General features: G+C 38.4%; 1 protein-coding gene across 1 annotated transcript; it reads left to right on the top strand.

The window, feature by feature from the left end:
• Positions 1–315: 315 nt before the first annotated feature.
• On the top strand, positions 316–24,917 carry LOC118222271 (uncharacterized protein C14orf132). Its single transcript, XM_035407724.1, has 2 exons — positions 316–646; positions 23,185–24,917. Exons 1-2 carry the CDS (start codon positions 620–622, stop codon positions 23,410–23,412), a joined length of 255 nt encoding a protein of 84 aa, XP_035263615.1. The 5' UTR covers positions 316–619; the 3' UTR covers positions 23,413–24,917.
• The last annotated feature ends 305 nt before the right edge of the window (positions 24,918–25,222 follow it).

Raw genomic sequence — 25,222 nt, 5'->3', positions numbered from 1 at the left:
TTCTACCTCGCAAGGAAAAACTTTATTGCATTTCAAGGAGATGCATTGAATAAATGTGGAATAATTCGATGTGATAAGGGCTTGTAACAAAGCAGCTTGAGTTAAAAGAAAAACATTAATCACATATTTTACTATTTACAAACATTTTGCTGGTCATTCGTTTTTTTATTATTTTTTTACGATTGAATGCATATCTACAACACTTAAAATACAAATATTCTTAGAACACTCCAGTAGTTTATTTATATTCTCAGGCGTGCAGAACAGACCGATCTCTCTAACAGGTAGCACAATGACAGAATGGAAAAGATCTGGGAGGAACGCCCCTCCAGTCTTGTAGTGGGTTCCATCTACTGATTCAATCATCGCCGATTCAGTCTGCCTTTTGCCTTGTCACAGAAACACCCCCTCTCCTATCTCACTCTGTTCGTTTCAGCACAGAACCGGATCCTTCTGATCATACGATTTCGTCCACGACGTTACATGCGAAGAAAAGCAAGGACCGAAACCGAGGAAGGGTTTTTGAGGGTGAAAATCGACCAATGTTTTTGGAAATAATACTTAGACTCACCCATATTTAATTTCCCAGTGGGTGCATTGGCCTGAATTATACAACACAATGGATCTCTCATTTATGGCTGCGCAGGTAGGAAAGCGCATGTTTTATTTCCTTGACATATATCGAATTAGCATACTGTTCTGTTCTTTAACAATCAACTGGTTGGATGTCTATGTTTAACAACTTTTATTTTTTAACCCAAAAATGCATGCTAGTGAAATAAAGTTATTATATGGAACAATGTAATACGAAACATATTTTTTTTCTCATTTTATCAGATTCTTCTAGTGGAATTCTACATAGCATAATTAAATAATTTAATAAGCATGGCATACGTTATCGCATCGTTACTTTGCAAAATATATGTTATATAGTTGTTATTTTTTGTCCGCGATAATCGTTTTCGCATTGTTCACGTAACGTTCATTAGCTATAGGTTTATGTATCAGTGTTGTGCTTTGTTCATTTTGACGTCTTTACTTAATATTGGGGCTAACTATTATCCGTTTTATTACACATATGCTTATTTGTGTCAGTTGGTAAACCCAAAAGCAGTTATAATTTAAGAACGTTATATGCTAGCCTACTTCAAACAGCCTAGTAGGCTACAGGCATTCCTATTTATAAGCCTGCTATGACTAAATAGTTTCGAATCAATAACAGTCCTGACCTACAGATTTGTTACTTAGGCATTGAATGTTGATAGGCTTCTGTATTGCAAGACATCCCAGCCATTTAGTGACACAATCACCTGCTCCTTACCATTGACAAAGACCGTGTATGTTTCACCGTCTTTTGCACGTGTCATAGAGAAGAAGCAACTCGCATCGCTCCTCTCGAGCTTCACACGGCTAACAGTTGTAGCCGACTATCTTTACTCGTAATATTTTGGAGTTATAGCCATGGAATTAGGTTTACTTGCTGTTCCTTTGCCTTTTCATTGGAATAAAAACCCTGCCATTTGAAAAATAAAATGTCCTCTAGGTGGAGTTACGGATACAGTGGAGTAGGACTAAACTTCATTGGTAGTACAAACTTCAGTTGACAGGGTAGGCTACATTCATAAGAGGATAACTTCTGTTGCAGAGAATAAATGTAAATGTTCTCTGTGTAGCAACTTGTTTGTTATTGACCTTCGTGTTATTTAAAATTCATTATACTGTAAATGACAGTCATTTAAATAGTTTCAGCATATAACCCTTCATTATTTGTTCACAAGTGATGATAAGTGGTGCCTGAAACGTGTTGACAGTGGTGATGGTAATGAAGGTGGTGTGCCTTGGCAGCTGGGTAGCTTATCACCAGTGAGTTAGACGATTCAGTGAACCAATAACGGTTCCTCCTGTTTGTTTGCATTATTCATATTGTAACATGTGCATACCTGTATATTACTGTATTTATGATGACTATACTTCGTAATACACAGTGATTTTCCTGTTTTTCCTTCCTTCCTTTGTTTTTTATGCAATTCTCTTTGGTCTTATAAATGATAACACTTGAACTACACTTGAATAAATGGTAATATTATTGGAATTAATCTGATTTTACTTATGATGACAGCATGAAAGGACCATTTTAATTAGACTTTCATAGGTCAGTACAGTACAATATTACATTCAGGAAAGATCTACAAATTTTTTGTTTTGTTTTTTTTTTCAGTTAAGATGAGGCTAAAAATACAATCGGCATGTTACCTTGAAATGGTGTTGTGTGCTGATGGCAGTCTTACACCATTTTCACTAATGAAATCAGTATGCCAAAATCTTTTCGCCTCATCTTATCTGAAAACATTGAATGCGGACACTGAGGAAGGCAATTTTTTGAAATCTGTTCATCTTAAAACACTGAGTACGGATCTTTCCTGAATGTACAATAGTGACTGAATTCCTTTGATCTATGTGCCACTGTTTCTGACCTGGAGGGCTGGAATGAGAGCACAATCCATTTCTATTTAGAATTATAATTAAGTTTTCTGTTTAAAATGCCACTACAGTATACTTTCAATGAGAAATGAAAGTGAGTCTCATCTCCAGTATCATAAAATGTTGCCTGGCTATCAGAGCTTTGGCAGTCATATATCTAGAGCTGTCTTGTGTTCCAAGTCTGGTCATTTTGTATTTGGCATCATTACAAGAACAGTGGGGCCTGACTCCAGGCTGTACGTAATTGTATTTTGAGAAAGCAAAAGAAATGTACTGTAACTAACTGCTGTTAAACACAAATTAATTAAGTTATTGGTATGTATTGGCTCAGGAATAATTTGAATGCAATTTCAATGGGATAATTTTTATAAGGATAGGTGAAACTCAAAGATCTTAGAATCCTGATTAGGTGCTTCCCGCAAATGTGCTCTTGTATTCCCAAGTCTGGATCTTTAGCCACTGTGATTAAATTATTATTGTGTGCTTGAATAATTTTGTTCTTTCGGGAGGAACTGTATCTCAACATTGTATATGCAAAAAATCAGTAAGAATTATGACTCACAAATAGCTGCATTGTACACATTGAGGCCATTTTGATTGTAAGTGGGGAAAATCTCGAAGAAGATATTAAGGATTATTACTGACATTGACATTGCCTAAAGGCCAAAGAAATCAATTATACTCATGTAATATTTGTGGTGTGTGATTTTATTCACATATTTAGGTATGTGGGGCTTTTGGTTTACTAGTCTGTCGTTAATTAAAACAAGAACTCACACAAGGGATATTTGTTCTCCTGTTCAAAAGAGTACAATTTTAATGAATATTGTGTCATAGATTGTTATAGATTTCATGGAACTATGTGGGTCAGTGTAATACTGAGTGATTTCATTTCACTTTTATCTTCGATTCTGATAATAGTTCAGGACAAGAATGTTTCGACAGGTAGCCTATTTTAATCCAAATTTATCATAAAAATTTGAAATTTTCTGTTTGAAATTTTGGAATGCACTGTAAATCCAAATGTGTTCATTTTTAATTTAGCTTGACAGATACCAATGAAGATGCTTGCTTAGTTTCACGTGGACATTCAAGCCAGAACATTTCCATTGCTAGCCATGACTAACAAAACCTTTGTGGTGTTCATTAAGGTCAGTTGCTTTGCTTTGCAAGGTTAAATAAAGATCCACATGGCACTTGTGGGAGGTTGTTAAGTGCACGGTTGCAAGCTGTTCTTCTTTAATTGCCAAAATAAGTTAAAGTAACAAAACCAGCTCATGTTGTCCCAAAGGGAAGACATAGCTGTACACTGTGCATCTTGGCTAGTAGTGCTACATGGCTATAATGAGATTTTGCCTGAATTAGCTGTGAGTGAGCTAGTATTTGTGTGTCATACTTCTCAAAACTCAACTTCTGAAGTTTATACGCACTATTGCTGAACTGTACCATAAGATTTTGCCCCTTTGCTTAATGCAACTGCTGCAGATCTTTCAAATTTTAGTTTTCTGCTTTTACTATTTACAAAGCTATTGTTATTTTAACTATATTTATTTCCCTGGTATGGCAGTTTGCATATAAATTCAATTCCGCCACTTTTTTGAGCATGGTTGTAGCTCCAAGCCTTGCTGGTGTTATGTTGTAAAATAAAAATAATAATAATAAATAAATAAAATAAGCACAGTTCAAAGTAAACATGGAGGCTGTAGCCATGAGCACTGAGACCCAGAGTGCATGCTAAGAGCTTAGCAGGTGTGTGTGGTAATACTGTGAAAAGGCAGAATGAACATTCTTCCCCACCTCTGGCCATGTTACGCTCAGCGCTGCCGCTGAAAATCTCATTCCCAGAATCCGCTCTGTTATTCCTGGCTCTTGCCAGCTCTCATAACCTCCCTTTTTTTTGCTGCTCCTGGTGACTGCCCATGCTGTGAGCCATTCTGCCTGGCGAAAACCTTACAGGCCTCCTGCAGACCGCGTCCTCTTTAACCCACTCGGTTGATAAGCCGCGACAATGGACGCTGTAAGGGAGCTGAAACATATCCGCGGCTCGAGGAAAGAAAAAAAAAACCTGTCGGATGCATTTGCCCCCGATTTCTCATTAGCGCCGCGATTCCTCGGGAAGATGCGAGCGGCCGAACTGAGCAGGAAGCGATAGATAATGTTGAGCATTAGGCGTTTCTTAGGCCCTCCGTGCCGTCTGAAACCGTTTCAGCCGGATTATCTGATGAGAAAAGTGACAAGGTGCTGTGTAGGCACTTTAATTCAAATTATATCAGGCTCAAGATACTGTAAAGGGGAGTTCAGTAGTTCATGGATCCGTTTAGGCGTTTTTCATGAAAAGTTTGACTTTAGTGTCGTTTTAAAAAAAAATTATTCCATTACACGTGCAGTTGCTTAGCAGATTGCCTCTACTTCGCAGGATTCAATTGTATTCACACTGTATGTGCATGGGCTCTGACTCATATAATTTATTTCTCTTTTCATGTCGAGATCTTGTACTTTACATAAGCTACCCAGATTATGGAAAGAATAAACGTATTACCTGTGGGATTTGAGCTCCAGGTTCACATGCAGTTCAAATTTGAAGTGTGCCTTTTTTGAGATAGAGAAGATATCACAAATATGGATTTATTCAAATAAAACTTTCAGGTATTTTTGTATTAAATCCATAAAAGAATGGGTTAAGAGAACCTTTCTGTATGTTAAAGGACCAGTGATGCCTACCCATGGTGTTGGGCACTGCATTGCACATCCTACCAAGACACAGACATAAATGAATTCAGAAAATTAGCAATGCATTTTTCTATTTTATCCCCCATTAAGAGTAGATTTATAAATCATAGGTGTAGGCCCCATTCCTCTTTTAAGTAAAAAGAATCAGTAACTAGGCTGAAGGCTTCTTTCTAGAATGTCCTTTGGCTTTGCAAATGGCTCCTGTAACAGGGGAGCAAATAAGGAGGAGCAGAGGAAACAGTTTGAGCCTGAGACTAAGGAGACTATAGCTGCTTTTCCTTCTAAATGCAGTGCACTTTGTGTTTAACTTCAGCCAGTGCCAGTACCAGTGATTTTCAGTGCTTGCACATGATTTTTCCATGCCCCCTTGTGTGTTTAAAAATGGTTGCTTTCTATACAATTGTTGCTTTAAGTGAATGACCTTAGTTCATTATTGTTTAAAATTTAGATTTGATGTAGATTTAATGTGGACTACATTTTTTAAGATTGATTGATTCTTAAGAATCAGCGATAATTGAATACATGTATTAATATTATTATTATTATTATGATTATTATTATTGTCAGCACTTCACATTAAGGGGGAACAGAAATGTTGAGAGAGAAAGAAAATGCTATTTCCAGTCATAACCTTGTATAGGACATGTGCCCATACGCTAACCTGATGATGCACATAAGAGGTTGAGTAGAGGTCATGGTCTCTCAGGCTGTTATGTAAATGAGTGCATCTTCAGAGTGGAAAGCATGGCAGTTGTAGTACAAACAGCGATTCCCCTTCAGCCTGGGCGTGTCACAGTGGTAGTGAGTCATTCACAGGGACCTTGTCGAACCTTTCTGAGCTTCATAGGGCATGCAGCTATGGCCATCCACAGTCACAGTCAGAACAACAAACCCCTAACATCTGTCTGATGTTGAAAACATGCCACATTTTTAGTACTTTTTCATCCGAACCTGTTTTTTGTCAGTGCAATCTCTTGTCTGGTGTCATATCAGATCGAATCAGGTTCTGTGATTTCGTGTTGAATGAAAATTTAAAAACAGGAAGTGAGTTTGTATTACATCCGGGGGTTGAAGTGTAATATTAAGTCTATTTGTTGGTCTGCTGGATGTCCACTATAAGACAATTGAGATAATCTGCCATATTCAGCTCATTTACGCGGGAAAATGGAAAATACAGTGCTGTAAATGTGCTACCTCAGTGTCCTCTTCAGGTCCTGCTGATTATTTCTGACAGCATTCTTTGAAAAAATAGTGGAAAGTTGCTTTTCTAAAAGCTCTTTTCTTTTAGACTTCCAAAAAATGAAAGTGTATTTCCATGGAAATCCAACTTAAAGGCCAGTGCCTTTTTTCAATGGAAACACAAAGAAAATGTAGGAAAATGGCAGTGCAATTTAAATTTTTTATTGTAGCAATTTTTTGTTGCAGTCTTTTCAGTTTTTGACAGAAAGGGGTCAATCCTAATGCTGATAGTGCCTGACTGTGATTTTGCCCTCACCGTAGCATTTTCAGTAGAAAAATGTACGTTTTTTTTTTTTTTTTTTGGCTGCCATATTCATGATCACAACTTACTTGGAGAAACCAGGTTTCTTCAGGACGGGTTGTTGATGTTCTTAATGTAAAACCTGCTTTCATTTTAAGACGGGTTCTGTTCTTCATTTATAAATGTGTTATATTATCAGGAAAACTGCCAAATCTTATGGCTACAGTGCATAAGTTAACCTCTGTACAATAACCATGATTTATCATCAATTGGGCTGATCAAATGAAGCCAAACTAGTGCTTGGTTACTAAGTGTTAAATAATTATATCTGTAAGTTTTAGTGTTAAATTATTACCTCACGCTCTTCATCCAAAGCTAAGTATTGATATCTTTAAATGGGTATATACAGTATTTATTTTTTATTTGAACTTACTCAGCTGGTAAAGACTTCCTTATTCTTCTTGTGTTTGCAGTTTCCTTCTCCATCCTACCATCCATCTGCTCTTCTGCTTCACCTGGCAGGGGAGTGGTGTATGATCTGCCACTGTCCTTAGCCTACTGGCAGTTATGCGTGCAGGGTATTGATAAACTTCTTTCTGATGGGAGCAACTGTTATATTACGTGGCCACTAGGGGGAAACGGTACAAGCTGAGGCAGGTTTCAGCTCCTGCTTTGCGATATTCTGTCCCGTTTCTGTCAAAGCGCATTATTATGCATGCTCCACTGGTCTCTGATCCCAAATTACCACAGGCCTCCCAAACCCTTCCCAGAAATGAGCACTGAGGCTCAGGTGTGTTAGCCAGTTTGGAGTGCCCAGCTGTGGATGTGCTCTGGTCACATCGGCTTCTCTTGCACTGGCGTCCATATGGGTGGTCTATTCAAACCAGCTGCACAAGTCTGCGATTCAGCACTGAACAGGGCTTCGTTCTGCTGTTGGCCATAATCAGGAGATCACTATATTTGCCGTTTTCTCACTGCTGAACTGCCAATGTGCTGATTCAACCTGTTATGTCAGATCCTGAGCAAGTACAGTATTATATATTTCCAGAAATATTCTTTAACAACTTGAGTTCATAAAGTAGCACAGTCACCTCGGATGATTGGATTATAATGATTTTAAAGTGTTTCAGCTCTTGACATTTGCCCAGGCATTCATTTTTTTCTGCAAAGCAAGAAAAATCTGATATTGCAATGATTTTTGTGTCAGGTTTTCCATGGAATATATGCACTGTTAAATTACTGCATGCTTATGATTCGAGGAAACCTTCATATCCAGTTTTTTCAGTGTGTGTGTCCAAGTGCTTATTGAATGTTACACTGATGTGTTCGGAGTTTCCCGTCTCTGAATGTGTGGTGGCATGTTTTCCACTGATGCACGGCCTCCTTCAGGGCTTCTTCATGTTCTGAACAGCAGTGTTTTTTTATTGCTCAGGTGGAACTTGGCCTCAGTCCGCAGCTTTCCACAGGAGAATCAGAAGGACACTCACAGAGCTTTCACTGAAATGAGATAAGAGTGATGGAATAGAGATGGTAAAGAAAGGTCAAAGTGGGTAAAACACTGAGGAAGGGAATAAAAGAGGGGGGAAAGGGCAGTGCGGCTAAAATCGAAGTCAAAATAAAGACATTTTCATCACAGGCTTGCTTTTTCAATAAAAAAAAAGATTAAAATTGGAATTCTTAACATATCCATTCTCTGTAGCTATCCGGCTTGAAATAGAAAAAAAGCCACATTTAGTCTTCAAATACACTGTTCCTTTAACTACAGAAGACCTGAAGGGAAGTGTTTTTCTCACATGATACATTTCTTGGATATTTTTATTTTTTCATCACCTGGCTGTGTCCCACATCGAACACCGTCAGGAAACTAATTATTAAATCTACTAGGGCAGACACGTCTCCCCTGGGTCCTTGTTATATAAAACATTACACGTTTCAGAAAGAACATCAATGACTCAGCTAACGCATGAAAAGTCCAGCTAAGTTTCCAGCAGTACTGTACGTTGAGGGGGCATAGGGCTTACAGTTCATTTGCTGCGCTCACTTGTGTTCACATTCCGGTGGTTTTAACCATATGAGTCACAGATGCTGTGTGTAAGATCTCTGTGATTAGAACAACAACCCATTCCCTGTGGAGCATTATTGCTGAGATGCACAAGAAAATTCATTCTCATTAGCTAACTTTAATGATGTCCAGTATAAATAAATAAATAAATACATACATACATATATAAATAAATAAATAAATAAACCATGTGGACCTGATTACATTTTCAGATACCTCAGCACATAAGAAAATCGTCAGTGATATATATATATATATATATATATGTGTGTGTGTGTGTGTGTTTGTGCTCTGTGGCCCAGTTGATTTTGATTTTGGATAAAGATGGCAAGAGGAAAAGATCTATGTGACTCTCGACAAATGGGTGAGTGCATGTGTGGCATACACAAAGACAACGGTACAGGCCTGAATACTTGACCCCAACAGTGAGGGGTCCAGTGGCTCTGTTATGCTATGGGGGGCATTTTTCTGGCATGGTTTGGGTCCACTTGTCCCCTTAGATGGAATAGTCACTGCAAATGAATACAAAGTCATTTTTATCCTATGATAAAACATTTCTACCCTGATGTGAGTAAGCTCTTCCAGGATGGCAATGCCCCCATCCACAGGGCACGAGGGTGACTGATAGGTTATGAAAATAATGTAAATCACATGCTATGGCCTGATCCCAGATCCCTCTTTCAGTGAGCTGCCTCCATACCTATACCACTCTCATGCATGCGCCCCCCTCCCCCACTTTATTCATAGCTGGTTGGCTATCAAAGGCCCTATTTTTCACCTATTTTGCACCTTTATGGTGTTTTAATTGTTTGTGTTTTTCTCTAATTGATTTGTTTAAAGTACTTTTTGAAGGCCGACATAGCTCAGGAGGTATGAGCGGTTGTCTGGCAGTCGGAGGGTTGCCGGTTCGTCCCCCGCCCCGGGCGTGTCGAAGTGTCCCTGAGCAAGACACCTAACCCCTAATTGCTCCCCGGGTGCTGTACTGTAGCTGCCCACTCCTACTAAGTAATTAGGATGGGTTAAATGCAGAGGATGCATTTCACATGTACATGTATATATGCACGTGAGAAATAAAGCTTTATTAGCTTCTTTATTCTTTTAACCTTGTTTCTATCTTTTATCATTTTGAGATATTAAGCGTTAAAGTTTGATATTTTGGCCCGTGATGCTTTGTTCTGTGTGAAATTCCCCACCATTAGTGTGACATATTTTCTTAGAAGAATGGTGTTCCATCCCTGTAGTAGCGTTCCAGAAACCAGTAGAATCAATGCCATGAGGCATTGAAGCTGATCTGGTGGCTTGTGGAAACCCAACACTATACAAGATACTTTATGTTGGTTTTTCCTTTAATTTGTCTCCCATTTGTGTGTGTGTGTGTGTGTGTGTGTGTGTGTGTGTTTCAGATTCAAGGAAATCATATCACAATTTGGAATAACAATAATTAGCATTATTGAACATGTGAGCACATTGCATCTAATGAAACCATCTTAAATGAAAATGGTAGTAAATAAATAAATAAATATCCTAATGATGTCTTTAATACTGCTGTTTGTCAATATTGATTGTGCAGAGTTTGTTGATGGCTTGTTGGCTCATTGAGCTCTGTCTTTTCCATCCGACACTAACAGGAGTTCATCAGCTTGTGTTAATAAGATGGGGTTTGACTGTGGCTTCTATATCTATCCACCCGTCAGCCCGATATTATTTCCTGTCATTGTATTAATTAATGGGATTTGGGTGAGACTTTTGCTGTATATGTTCTGCAGCCTTGACCAGTTCATCAAACTCGGGATGTTAATTTAGAATATTATGTATTGATTTTCATATTAAAATAATCTATGACCATGAAAATTAAATATTGTAATAATCCGAACTAGGCTCTTTGTCCACGCCCCAAAGGCTCTATATGGCACATGAAGCATACATTTTTTATTAATAATGATTCCCAGAGGAGAAAATTCATGCAGGAAAATTAAGATCAATGAATTCTATTATTATTTCATACCAGGTTTTTAAGCTTCCGGACATGAATATTGATTAGATTGAATGCCGTAGAGATGTCTATATGTTTTGTTAATTCACACACGTTCCAGTTCTGATCCACATAATCAATTAGTGATCTCATGATTGGATGATCAAGTAATCAAACATCCAATCTCAACTCTCCTCTCCTTTAAATTGGCTGAAAATCCTAAATTCATCATGCGACCTTTTTTAATAATGTTAACATCTTTTATGTTCAGCCATAGACATTTCTAATTCTGCTGTCTCTCTAGGAACAATTTGCTTGTTTTCTACTCTCGCCTCTGTCCTCTTCCTGTGGCTATGTCTGTGAGTGACAAACTTCCGTTCACACAGGCAAGCATTAACAGGATCAACTCTGTAAATATATAATATGCTAGCCGATGTTTGCCATGTAAGGGCATCCTTTGTCCATTACTTTGCATTTTGTACCCTCCATAGTACGTTATAGCCTTGTAATTTTCCCCTGTCTTTTTACTCTTTTATTCTTTTTAATTCTTTTTATTCTTTTGAATTAATCACCATTTATAATGGTTGATAACTTCATGGCACACGGGATTCGATAATGGCTCCATGACCAATAGCCACACCTCTGCAGTGTTCCTGGTCTCTTTGCTTGAGTTTTTGAACTACTTGAACTCTGATGCCCGCCAGAACAGAATGTTGTTCTCGAATGACAACAGACAAAGGAGCATCAGAGCTGTAATTCTTCTCAAGTAGTGAAATCAGGAACTAAAATAAGATTCTGTTCATTCCATGACTCCAGTGAATTTATTTTTTATCATGTTTTGACTGCTGAAGGGTATCCGTGTGAAATGGTTTGGACATTTCGACCAGACATTGAATAAAACCCTGGGGTTTTGGTGGAGTACTCCTTTGTATCCCTTTGATGTGAAAAATTGATCAAGCATGGTGTACACCGAGATTACTGAAGATCAGTAAATTATTCACTAATTCGTTTTCTTCCGATAGTTTGTGGAGCCTGTATGCTATTATAAGAAGTGCATTCTGCCTGAAAAGTCATATTTTATCTGGAACATGTTTGGAATTACAGCTGTCAGATTTTGGTAATCTGTTCACCCTACGGTGGCTTGCGCTTCAGTTTAATTTTCTCTCCGCATTTCCCATTCACCTGTGTCCGTCCCAAACGGATTAATCTCAGAGGGAGAGACTATAGACCTTAAGAGTTTTTAAAAGCATGCTGTGAGGATTGGATAAGGAATTGCCCCCCGAGGCAACATTTCATCATGGATATGGCTTTGTGTGTTAGTATGTGCACCTATAACCGTGCTAATGGCCAATGTAACTCACTGTGAAACAAATGCAATGCATAATTTCAGTGCGAACACCAGTTCCATCTGCTCTGATTAATTACACGGTGAGCAGCAGGTGCTTTATTCCCGGCCCTCATTAGAGTTGCAATCGTCTCTGCATCCTCTCCTAGTTTGTGAAGGTTTCTGGCTTTCTTTTATGACTATATTTAGCCTGCGATGAGACGCCACTGTGAATTGAAAATTAAGACTCGCGTGGAAATGATAGATTATTATTTTGCCCCAAGAGACTCCTGGTGTGTTCTTTTAATGAGTTTTCTAATGTACAAACTTAAGTTCTGTTTTTGTTTTTTCCACCACTGGCACAGGAAGAGGCATGTAATGTCTACAGTAGAATCGCTGCATGTTCTTGTCAGCATTGGTCAGCCGCAGAACTGACCCTATAGACTATAGAGCAGTAGTTTTCTTCTTATTGACGGAGAGGTGAGGATTCAGTGCTGTAATGCCTGCATTATGCACCCTGTTCCAGCTCTTGTAAATCTGTCCAGTTCTCACTGGGGGGCAGTACATCGTTTGGAACAGAATGTGTGAAGAAGTGTGACACAAGAATCCATTACTTGTTATTAATGATCGGTGTGGTTGCACGTAGAGTCAATTGTAGCAGGAAGCAGAATGGGAGATGCAGAAGACTGACAGGAGAAAGAATGTAAATTGGTGAGCAAAGAATGCCATTCCAAATCCATGTTAAGGGAGTGATTCACAACTCGTTTCACCCTTCGTACGCATGCAGACCTACACAGAAAGAATAAGCTTTAGTCATGTCTGTGCAGACGCTGACAGCGGTTTGAGAAGCTTTGAGGCAACTGGTGTGATTTATTTATTTATTTTATCATACAACATTCATCACAGACACTGAGAAGATACAGGAGAGAGGTATTGTACATACCCTTCACTGGTCCAGGCAAGACACTTTAAATAATTGAGAGTTGTACATCAAAGAGGCATTCCTTAGTGATTAGTATAACATTTAGTGCTTCCTCCTTCTTTCAGGACAGGTGTCAGAAGAGTTTTATTGCCGGGGAAGAAAAATAGCACCGTAGATATGAGTGACTTCTGAAAAATGGGTGGTAAAAATAGTGAGCGACCTCTTTATCACGGGCGTTCCATTTTCAGCTGTACTTTGTTCTCAGCTCTGCTTAACTTGACACCTCTTGAGTCTGAAAGATTGCCAAGACCTCAGCTGTAGCGCGCGCACAATGCAATGCATCATCCGTGTCATTAATCAAATTTCACCGTGGTTATAGAAACAGTTCTATCGAAAGAGAAACTTGGCCCATGTATAATTAGAAAAAGTCATTTGTTCGCCATGTGCCGCCACAAAGGATATTGGAATATGGGTTCAGAGGGTCTGGGATAATGAAATTTCATATATGACTGATGAGTACTGTTGGATGGGCATGCGCTGTCCAGGAAATGTGGCCATATCTGAGTTTAACTGTATGATAAAACACAGTGGAATTTAGAGACTGGGGTGTGCGTTTTCTATTCTTTATCTTTTTCAGAATGAAAGAACATTCCGAATAGCAATAATAAATGGAGATTTGTCCCAACATGTGATTCAAGATGAATTTGTTCTGTGACAGCGCCCTGTAACTCTACGGTAGGATACTGTAACTGGCAGAGGGCATAGAGTTAAAGGGTTGCCCCTGTTACAGAGTCAGTGTGAAGCTTCCCCTGGGCCCTGGGCCCTGTGCCTGTGCAGAAGCCTGGGTTTGGAGTGCATGCAGGTGCTTCTGACCGCGCCTGTAGAGCAGGATGCGAGATGACAGAGTTTCCTGATCCCAGAACGCGGGGAGGTGGCGGGGGGGGGGGGGGGGGGGGGGGGGGGGTGGGGGGGGACCCTCAGCACGTCCCCTCGTTTGATCTCCGCTGCCTGAGGATGATGACGGGGTAGGACTGCCGGAAGGATCGCGCTGAGGGGGTAACTGCAGATCTCACCGCAGGCAGAAGATCTGAGCAGCTCATTAATCCTTGAGAAACTGTCAGGCTGACTACCATGGCGTTGTGGAGTCATACACTCGTCGCCATACTTGTTAAATGTGGTTTGATTTGTAGGAAGTAAAAAATACCTTCAAGGCATGGAATTAGTGTAGAATTAGTAGAAGTAGTGTTGCTAGTTGATGATGATAATGGTGATGGTGGGGATGATGAATTTGCAGATGAGGATGATGATGTTGATTAACTTTATCATCCTTAAAGTAGGAAATATATACAGTGATATATGGAAATATACAGTGTTTAAAATGCAATACAGTAAGAAAATACTGAATGTAGATACATTATCCATAAACCAGCATAGTGTAACACAGAAATGAAAACTGTACAAGCTAATTGCGAATGGGCAATTTGAACTGAAAGGATTTCAGAACTTTAGGTTTAGCAATTCAGAGGCTGACAGGCTGACTTGCAAGAAGAGACCGATAACGTGAAGTAAAGAGGTCAGCAGCTTGCTTTCTACAGAATGAGTGCCTGTGCTATTAATATGATCATTGTGTCTTACTGAATTTAACCAAGTAGGTCGACTGAGAATTCACTTCTCTTTTGTAGTGATGACCCAGGGAATCAATATTGATTGGGGATTGTTTAGCCAATCAATCTTAGAGTGTGATGTGATAGCCAAATGTAGATGGCCTGTTTTTATGCAAATTTGGCCAAGACACCAGGGTATCACCCCGTCTCTTGATTATTAATAACAATAGAGAATTAGGGCCACGGTTATGGACATCCCCCTCAAGAGCCCAGTACTCTTGTCTCTTTGCCAGGCCTCAGATTTCAATTTGGTCCAGAGGGGAGAGCACCCCCTACTTGCCTGACCGTAGCTGCCTAGTTTTCCCTGGAGGTCCCCTATCCAAGTTCCAACCAATCCCACGCCTGTTTAACTTCACCTGTTTGCCATGAGAAGGGCACAGGGTAGAGTGGACACGGTAACCAGTGGACATTATTGCTTCTATCTTTGACCTGATAAACAATTATTCTTTAGAATGTATATTTCAAGATCAGGAATGAAATCATTAAAAATAATATTGGTTTTCCCCTAAGTGTAAATATCACAATGCAATTCTGATGGGGTTTACTATCAAAATCCATGTGAACTAGCAATGTCATGGTATTGTGATGAATCTCTGAGTAGATTAAATGTGTGGTTTTCTGACGATTCCTCAGGGACAAAGTGACCTTGCACTAGAATGAGCAGCAAAAGGAAATTCTACCAGAGGTGTACCTACACACACCCACACACACACACACGAAAGGCACACACACACACACACACACACACAGTGTGAGCAGAATGTAAAAAGTCACAGAGCTAGGGTCATACAAACAGAAGAGAATGACTGAGCAGAGGCCAATGTACATTATTTACCATCATGGACATGTGAGAACTTACTGTTGTATGTTGCAAAAATATAACATTCCTTATTGATCCTTTTCGTGGTGCAAAATCCACACAGGCCTTGGTGTTTAAAGAGAACTTCCAAATAAGGACAAGGTGCTTATTATTTTTCTTTGCAAATTGTGGCATCACATGTATTTACTGGCAAATGGCAGTCATTAACACATTCAGGAGGCATTTATGTGGGTTTCTCTAACCCTGGTGTGTCTTTTGACAGTCTCCGGCAGCTATCAAGAAGCCCATTATTTATTGCTAAGTGAGAATCCCAGCAACAGGAAGAGAGTGTATTGTGTGCATAAATAGCACTGTGAAAGCAGTAGTGACATCACAGAAGGGCTGGTGGTTCCAGGAAATGGAACACAGTGAAAATCAGGACACAGGGACTGTGTAGAACGGCCACACCCAGCTGCATACACAGTGGGTGATGTACACAGTCTGGAAATACAAAATAAAATGTACACTGTGGCATGCTCCAATATATCATGGGTCTGCCAATAAAAACAAAATGTAAAAGAGTGCAATATATTAAATATGTCAATGCATTGCTTGTATATCTGTGGTGTGTTCATTAAACAAAGATAAGTAATGAAATGTATATTTTATTGCTAATATACATATTTGAATTGAGTTGTGTGAAATATATGTATGGAAAATGTGATATCGAGACAAATACACAATGGAATGGGAAAAGACAATGTGTGTGAGAGAAATCTATGCTTGCCTGAGTGTAAAATATACTGTGAACACATGCTTCCCATTTAATCCAGCTATACATTATTAAAATAGTTGCTTGGGTAAATAATTAATGCATTTCTGTGACAGAAAGCATTTTCTTCCATTTTCAAGCACAGAAAAAATGAAGCTTTTTAAATAATATAATTGTGATATTTTGTAACGGTGGGCTGATGTAATGACAATTTCAGTCCATTGTTTTTTCCCCTGAATTTTCCCACCTGGTTATCATAGCTCCCGGCCTTCCTTAACCTAATACTAGCCAAAGGCTAGCCTTGGCAAATGTTTATTTTATTAAATTTAGGTTCTTAGCCCTAGGCTAAAAAAAAGACTGTGCTTTCAGGCTGTTCTGAGCGGGCTGGTGATTACCGATGTTACATGATCAATATTCACGGTCATTGTGTAGAATTTCAAACATGGCTCCCACAGACACAGACAATGTGGTGATTTTGCTCATCTTTCAACTGCTGATGAATGAATGTAGGCACTAAAAAGGCTGATACAAAGTGAAAAGGTGTCAGAAAAAGAGAACTGCTAGTTTGACAAAGTTTTCAGTATGAGATTTTTTTTTACCTCTTTGATATTGCTACCATGTTTTGGGTTATTTCTGGTATTTTCACTGACAGATCTAAGATAACTCTACTTCTAAGCAGAGCTACAGACGTTGATACTATATTCCGTGTTGTCCCACTTTTTAAAAGCTGGTGTGAAATAAACTATATGCCTGGGTTAAAAAAAGACCTTATCCTGGGTTAAGCTGGAAAAAAAGAAGCTTCAAAAATTCCTCATGAATTACTTGGCTTGGATGGATGGCTTTTTTGTGTGTCATAAATATATTGAATTTCCTCTGGTGAATTATTTTGTGTTTGCATAAATGAGGATGTAGTATGGATACAGTATTAGTCCACATACTTTTAAAGTCAAGTGTGATCATGTAAAACATATTTCAACTCGGAAGGAACTAAATATCAAGAAGAGCCTATGGTTAAAGAGGTAATTAGTCATTTGAATTGTAGTTTAAGTAGATTTGAACCAGAGTTAGTTGAGTGGGTTAGGCATTTATGCTGACTGATCTGTGACTAATACCTTAATTGAAATGGTAGGAATACTCAGGATGTAACTCAGGATCTGTCTTAACTGTCATTGGCAATAAGGTGGCTTATAAAAATATTTGTTGATCAGTTGAATAACAAAAGCATATTTCCCTTTTAATAACTTTAAATCCCCATTATCTGCTGTCATGATCACTGCTCTTATTACAGTTTGAAATTGCATGCCAACGTCCAGTGATGAGATAAATTACACAGGAAATTTGTATTGATCTTATAAAGGCATTGACCTTGGCAAATACAATTTGATCAGGACATTTAAAAGTAATGGAAACACAATAGGAGGCCATAAATTGAATATTCTGGACACAGTGGACAGGGTGTACCACATGGTTCAATTCTGGGACCATCTCTAATTAAAGTAATGAATTACAATTAATTATCGATTTGTCAGAATGTTTCAAGACATAGCAGATGACACTGCACATGAGTATGAAAATGTAGCTTAATTTGAAATGAAGAAGATGAATAGAACATCAGTTAAATGACCCTCATGCTAGTAACACTGCTTTCATATTCATCATGCATTTTACTTGGATGGTAAAGGTTGGCAGGATTTTACTGAATGTGAATGAACAGAAAATAGGACATTTGAGTCAAAGAAAATCAAAGAGAGAATATATTACTTTTAACTACTGTGTTTTCTGTCAAAATGAAATGCATTTGCAGAATGTCAGCATATTGTCATACACATACATTAAAGCTTGTGGAACAAATCCTGTACAAAAGGTATGTTTCAAAGCTGTTTTGGCTAATTACCTTGAGACTGTCTTTGCAGCATACATGTGAATTTCTTTAAATCACAAGGTCTGCAAAGCAAGAAAAAAAACACTACGATGGAAATGTAATAATGTCCCTAGAATAAAGTATTGATCATTATGGTAATTTCTAAGCATTGTAATAACTAATTCTTCTTTTATGTTCCCCGAAATATTACCACTATAGAAAGTTCATGAACTGAAACGTCACCATCAACACTTAAACCATTGAGAATGGAAATATTTGATGAAAACAGGTTATGATAATCTAGCACAGAGAACATCCCAAGGCTGTCTGCTTGAGCTGCATGACATTGGCAAGCTGTTCCACACATTCACAAGTGACAACTCTGTATAAAAATGTCCCTATATCAGTGTGAAATTTACTTTGAACTACTACCTACCTCCTTGTTCTGCTGACAGAATTAAACCTGAAAACCTAGTTGACTTTGTTAATTGCTTTTGTGTAATCCATAAACCTCAATCAAATATCCCTTTTGTCTCCTTTTACAGGCCATTAAATGTCTAAAACTTTTTTTAATGTTAACAAGTAGCTGACCTTGTACACCAATTAAAAGTTACTTGTTTTAAAACATCACAAATTAATCATTAGTGTTTAGACAGGTCTTTACTTTTCTCATCTACTGTAGAATACATTTAGTTACAGTTCCTTGTCAACTTCTTTATACTTCTATACTTCTCTTATTCATTGGCACTGAAAACCTAACACAGTACTTTAAATGTGGTCTGACGTACAGTAGGCATTGTATAACATCGATATTATCTCCTTTGATCTACACTGAATACATTTTGTTATATTGTCCAGCATCCTTATGCCTTTTTTTGTTACTACAGCTTGAAAGAGGATAACTGCATAAAATTGTACTGCGCTGTAGATAGCACACCTAATAATGAGCAAAACTTTTTGCTGCACTCAGCAGAATAACGCTAATTATTTTCCAGATGAAAGCAGCTCATGTTCTCAGTTCACATTCTTGATCTAATCTGTGGTGAAAGTACACATATTTATATTTAATCAAGGAGGCCTACTGTGTACTGTGTCTTTGAGTGAACTTATCTTCTTTATGTGGTACTGTAACTTTTCTTGTCAGATTAGAAATTGAGTTCTGACATCTGCATATTCAGCAAGGTGTCTAAAGAATACTGAAAATGTGTCAGTTTTGCACATCTGTGTTTATTCCCATCCTTGTTTGAGAAGGAAGGTGAATCTGCCAGAGGGTGTCGGAACTTTTGGCTTGCTAGAGTTTTCCTGTCATACAAGGTCTCATGGATGAGCGCACTTCTGACACGCTGGCGTCCGCAAGTGTCGGAAGTCAGCCACCGAAACAAGCAGTCGTCAGGATGCACATGTAACTGCACCACTCTCACACAGGCTCACGCAACCTCTCCGTCTCACATGTCACCGCAGGGCTTTTGAGTGTACCCCTTCCTTTTCCCAGGGTATTTCTCAGACTCTCTCATCTGGTCAGAATGGAAAATGATCACTTATCTATACGCATGAATATACGCTATATTTTAATATTTTAATGTGCTTTGATCTCGGCCAAAAGCCTCACGCAGATGGCAACAGCTGGTAGTCCCAGTTATGCGCTGCGTTGGTAACGAAAAAAAAGAACAGTATTTTGAGACTTGAAATTGCTTTTTTAATGTTAACAAGTAGCTGACCTTGTACACCAATTAAAAGTTACTTGTTTTAAAACATCACAAATGAATCATCAGTGTTTAGACGGGTACTAATAAAATAATAAAAGAAGAAAATCACAAGTTAATTTATTCCAAGGGTACTTTAACTCCTTATTCACTTCAAGTGAATGTGAATCACACTAATGATTCACATTCACTTTCCATTGAACATTCAACCAAATTGGAATTTGTTCGCGAACAAATTCAAGATCATTTGTACAATCTACTTGCTATGTATGGACAAAAACTATTTTGCTTTCACACTCAGACTTTGTTTGCTTTCTTTTATATAACAAGCAAGTTAAGTCTTCTGGAGGAAAAAAAAATTCAGCATAGTTATGAGGGAAGATAGAGAATAAACACCTTATTAGCTGTGCTCTTTCTGTTCACAGTGAACTGAACTATCCTTCTATTCAGATTAAGCAGTTGAATGAAGTAATTATGAAAGTGCCCAACAGTACAGTCGGTCTCTGGAGGGACACAAAGTCAATAAAACTGAAGTCGGAAGGTAAAAGAATAAAAGGTATGTGGCTGAAGTTGCAGCCCATTAGGCTGAAGGTAAATGCCGTGGTACATTATGAATTCTGTGCCATGCTCAAACAGATTTATGGTAAGGCGGGTTGTTATTGATATGGCCCCCGTGCACTGAGTAAAAACAGTACATTTTACATTCTCTGCCTGTGTGGAATCTGTGTTTGCATGCATCTCAGGAAAGCCATTTCACAGTTTCACAATTCAATTACTGGCAACAAGAGGCTATGGGGTCTTTAAGCCATTATTGCAGAAACATGAACACATTTATAATGGGTAGCCTGCTGACAAGCGTTCATACATCTGTGTACGTGCACTTGTTTGCATGTGTGTGTGTATGTGTGTGTGTGTGCATGTATATGCACACACATGCGTGACTATGTCCAGTGTTCGATGTCACTTTTTTTTTAAAGCAGATTACATGGGTGGAATGGGAAATCTTAAACTGCCGTCTCAGATCACGTACCTGGATTGTTGTACTCCAGAGACACTGAACCAGCACTGCTCCCAGCTCCACATTTCCAGTGGTTTGCAATAACTGTTCGTGAGCGAAGACTTCAGTACTGAGATGCTGGGGATGTTCACACTATGATTTGTGTCATTCTGTTCAGTACAGTTACACAGCTTACTTTTTTTGTGTAACCAGTGATGGCATAATGAGAATATCTGTGTGTGTGTGTGTGTGTGCATGTGTGTATGATGTTTGTGCAGTCTGTGTGCGTGTGGGAACATGTGCATGTTCTTTTGTGGCTGGGATATTACTTCAAGTCCACAGAACAGCTAAGAGTAAATTCCATCTTAGTGTTGTGAGCTGACAGTAGGGTGACTGCAGTTTGTGGAGGCACCACCCTCTTGCTATAAGGATAATGGTTACCAATTTTTGAATGGGATTCTGTTTCGCCTTTAGGGAAGATACTCTCGAAAATTAATTTCACTTCTATCTATAGGTAACAATATAGGTAACTATATGATGATATGTTATCGTATCCATGGGTAGTGCATGCAACTAAAAAAATAAAAATCATTCCTTGGTGCAGTAACTTACCCCATGGTCTGGAATTGAACCCCAACTGTGCCAGTGTTGCCTGTGGCCTGGAATGAGGCGAGATACAAGGGAGGGAGGGTGTAATGTGGCACGTAGGGAGGGAGGGTGTAAGTCAGCAGAATATTCTCTGGCTCCCGCACCAGTCTTCCAGTGCAGTAACCATGCAGCACAACTGGTTAGCAGCTAGCCACATCATTTTTGGAGGACATACATACTAATATTTGCCTTGCAGCAAGATGCTTTTGATTGGAGAAATAAATTAAAGATATAGCACAGCTGGTGATGGTTTTGGATATCTTCATTTGATTTTTAAAGGCTACAATCATCCTGGTTTCTAACCTTTAAAAAAATCAATTAAAGATATAAAAAAATTCTCCTTCTGTGCTGCATGTTCAATTTATTATCTCCATGAACTGATTTGTAAGAAAGAGTAATGAAAAAGGGTAATGTTTTCAGATGTCAAATTTGCAATACTGTTCTTTGCTGTGAGAACATGGTGACGAAGGCACAGTCCATTGATTGTCTGGAAGAATTACGTCAGTGACTGCAACAGACAAAGCCTGTCTGTAGATGAGTAACTCGAAACATTCTGAAGTCCCCTTTCCCATCTTCTGCAAGAATAATGCTAATACAATGAGATCCTGAGCTAAGCTACTTAGAGTAAATCAATGTGGCCAAAAAAATATACACGTTCTTGCTTCCAGTAAATGAGAAAGATTTTCCTTCACAGTGAGGTGTTAATGTGCAAGATAAAGATCGCAGTGCTCTCATTAACGTTAGAGTGAAAGATCGGCATCCATCCAATTCTTTAGCCCGAAGAGAGTCCTTGTGTGTGCCTGAATAATCTCAAGAGGATTGGGGAGGGGGGAGGAGGCTTCACAGGTTGCTGCCCCTGTACATTGGTGCATTGATGCCTGCCATGTGAGCAATAGCAGCTCAGCCAGCTTTGTCATTGTTTGTCAAAAGGGAGCAAAGGTTTAAAATTCCGGCTTTTAAGCTTTTTCAGGGAGTAGAATGGAAGTGTTCTTTTACATAGCTCTCAGGTATTGTATATTTTATCATTGTTGAGAAAAGAGGGTCTGTTCATCCAATGAACTTGAAAGGGCATTGGTCAGCCCCCTTCTGTGTCTTACAGTAAGTACAGTTCATAGGAGTGGATGGATGGTTCTGCTCTGGTGAAGATTCTTCTAAATGGTTTAATTGTCTTAAGCAATAAATCACTCTAATGTCCCATATTTGAAATATTCATGCGTGTTAATTAAGCCCTACTTCCCACAGCTTATGTTGTAAATCATGGCAGAAGTTTGAAACCTTCCCAATATTGGAAAATGGAATTGGAAACTTAAAAGAGGCAGGAGGGAAAACTTGGGGAAAAAATTCATGACTACAGTAATAGGCACAAGGAGCCTTATGCATGTAGTGGTATCTACTTCTATCTTTGTATTTTTTTTAAGGCTTATAAGAAAGAGTACACAGCTAGCTAATCTCCTGCCATCTCCTTTCCCCAGTATGGTCCATTACTGATAAATTTGTTAGAGGGATAGTTCACTATCTCATGTTCTTTTGATATCATTGCAGGTTTTAGAGTATCTTTTGAATTGGCCAAAGTGGTTTTTTGTGTATGTTGAAGGCTACTGTAGATATTTATTGAATTTTCTGATGACATGCCAGCATTGCAATAGCTGATATAGGGGCAGTTGCAGGTTTGATGTGTAGGCCCACATGGTGGAAAAGGTGCTCATCCCCTTCATATGAACTCCCTTGTCCTGACAAGCAATCGCACCCATGTCCTCCTCTTCCGCCAGATCCCGGTCATGACGGGCGCCTTCATGGACTCGCCGAACGACGACTACAGCGGCGACCATTCGCTCTTCAACTCCTCGGCCAGCGTGCACGCGGCCGCCGTCACCTTGCAGGGCCAGCAGGACGAGGCACAGCCCATGTCCAGAGACGCCATCTGGCTCTGGATCGCCATCATCGCCACCATCGGGAACATCGTGGTCGTGGGCGTGGTGTACGCGTTCACTTTCTGATAGTCCGCTGCCGTGGTTTGCCTTTGACTTCAGACACTGGGGGATGCCACCAACTCTCTTTGTTAAAGAAAAGGTCCAGCAGAACACAGGGATTCAGAGCGACAGCAATTCATTGCATGGTAAAATTGTAATCGGTTATTTTAATTGTGTATTTATTTATATATCATTTACTGTATCCCACCATCCACCCAGTACATTTCTTCATAGTTTATCTAATGTTGTTAAAGAAATCTAGAGATTTTTTATTTTTTATTTCTTTTTATTTATTTATTTATTTAGAAATTAGGTGCAGCTGAAAACCTACTGGTAATGTGGACCAACAAATCATTCCTAGACATGAGAGCAGCATTCAAGAGGGTGCTGTCTACCTACTGGGGAAAAGTGCAATGGATTGTGGGTTGTAAAAAAGAAAACATGAAATTTGGTATAATTTCTGCATTACTTACTACTTAGCCATGTGACATATTTCAAATACTAAAACTTACTGCCAAAGGGAGGTAATCTGTGATGTAATTACAGATGTATACATATTCAATTTATAAAATGTAAATAGTGAAAAACAACAGATATAGAACAGCTTTAAATGTACAGTAGTAGTCCACTCTGCAGTCGAGGTTTTTAAATTTTGTCCAATTCACTAGTTATATCATCTGTTTCTTATAATATGGGGCCAGCATTGATTAGTAAAAGAGACAATCATTGACTGCAACACTATTCAGTGTACAAATGTGTTCATTCAATGCCATAATATAATTGGCAGAGTCCTTTTCAGTGCAAGTGTCTTTTTTATATGATATGTTGTATTTTTTAAATTTTATTTCCAGCTGTCTTGCTCAAGACCTTCCAGTCAAAAGTGAATGTGCTTTTAGCACTACACAATAAATGCTACTATATCAGAGGAACCTTTGAAGGCAGCAAATGTATGAATGCCCTTCATTTGACAATCTACCATTATTTATGGCTACACAAGTATTATTCATTAGTTGGAAATAACTTAAATTGCTCATTTTCAAAAGATGAATTCATTTTTTAAGCGTGTTGAAAATAATTTGCATACTAATTTCCTTATCCTTGCATTGATTTTATTGAAACTTAAGAACTGAAACTTTCAGTAAAATAGTTTTATTCAGCTGTGTAGGCCAGAATGATTCTATTCAATTTTGAAATGTATTCAATATCACAATAATTTATATGTGTAATTACACCAGAGACACAAGCAGGCAGTGTTATGTTGTTGCTATATATACTGTAGATTTGAAATAACTGTTTACACTAGTAAAACTAGACTGGCTAACTGTATATATTCATTCTTCAAAGGAAAACAGTGAAACTTGTTTGTATTTTGTGGTGTTTTGAGTGGCATCACTTAATAGTAATGTTCTTTTTTATTACAGAAAGAGGAAACATTGTTGGTTAGATGTTTATTATACATGTGATGTCTGTAGACATTTTCAAGACCATAATTCTGGGGGTATAATAAAGTACTACATAGTTCAGTATGATCACATCATTATTATTCCATTTCATTTCGAAGATCAAGCAGAGGTTCTGTTTGGTGATACAGGACCATGGTTCTGAAAATACTTTAATCCCTTACAGATATGGAATATCCTGCAACATATTGTAAACATGTGGACTTTTGTTGAATATGTGAAAAATATAAATATATTTCACTACAGTGTATTTAAAAATTATATTTTACAATACTTGGAATTGACAATAATTAGTGTATTTGCCTATATATTGTTAATTATAGCAATATCTCGGTAGCTTATTTAATTTTAATATACTTTGATTATAGTCCAGTTCT

This window comes from Anguilla anguilla, chromosome 1 (assembly GCF_013347855.1).
Source record: "Anguilla anguilla isolate fAngAng1 chromosome 1, fAngAng1.pri, whole genome shotgun sequence".
Taxonomy (NCBI): domain Eukaryota; kingdom Metazoa; phylum Chordata; class Actinopteri; order Anguilliformes; family Anguillidae; genus Anguilla; species Anguilla anguilla.
This window is presented reverse-complemented; position numbering and strand designations above follow the sequence as displayed.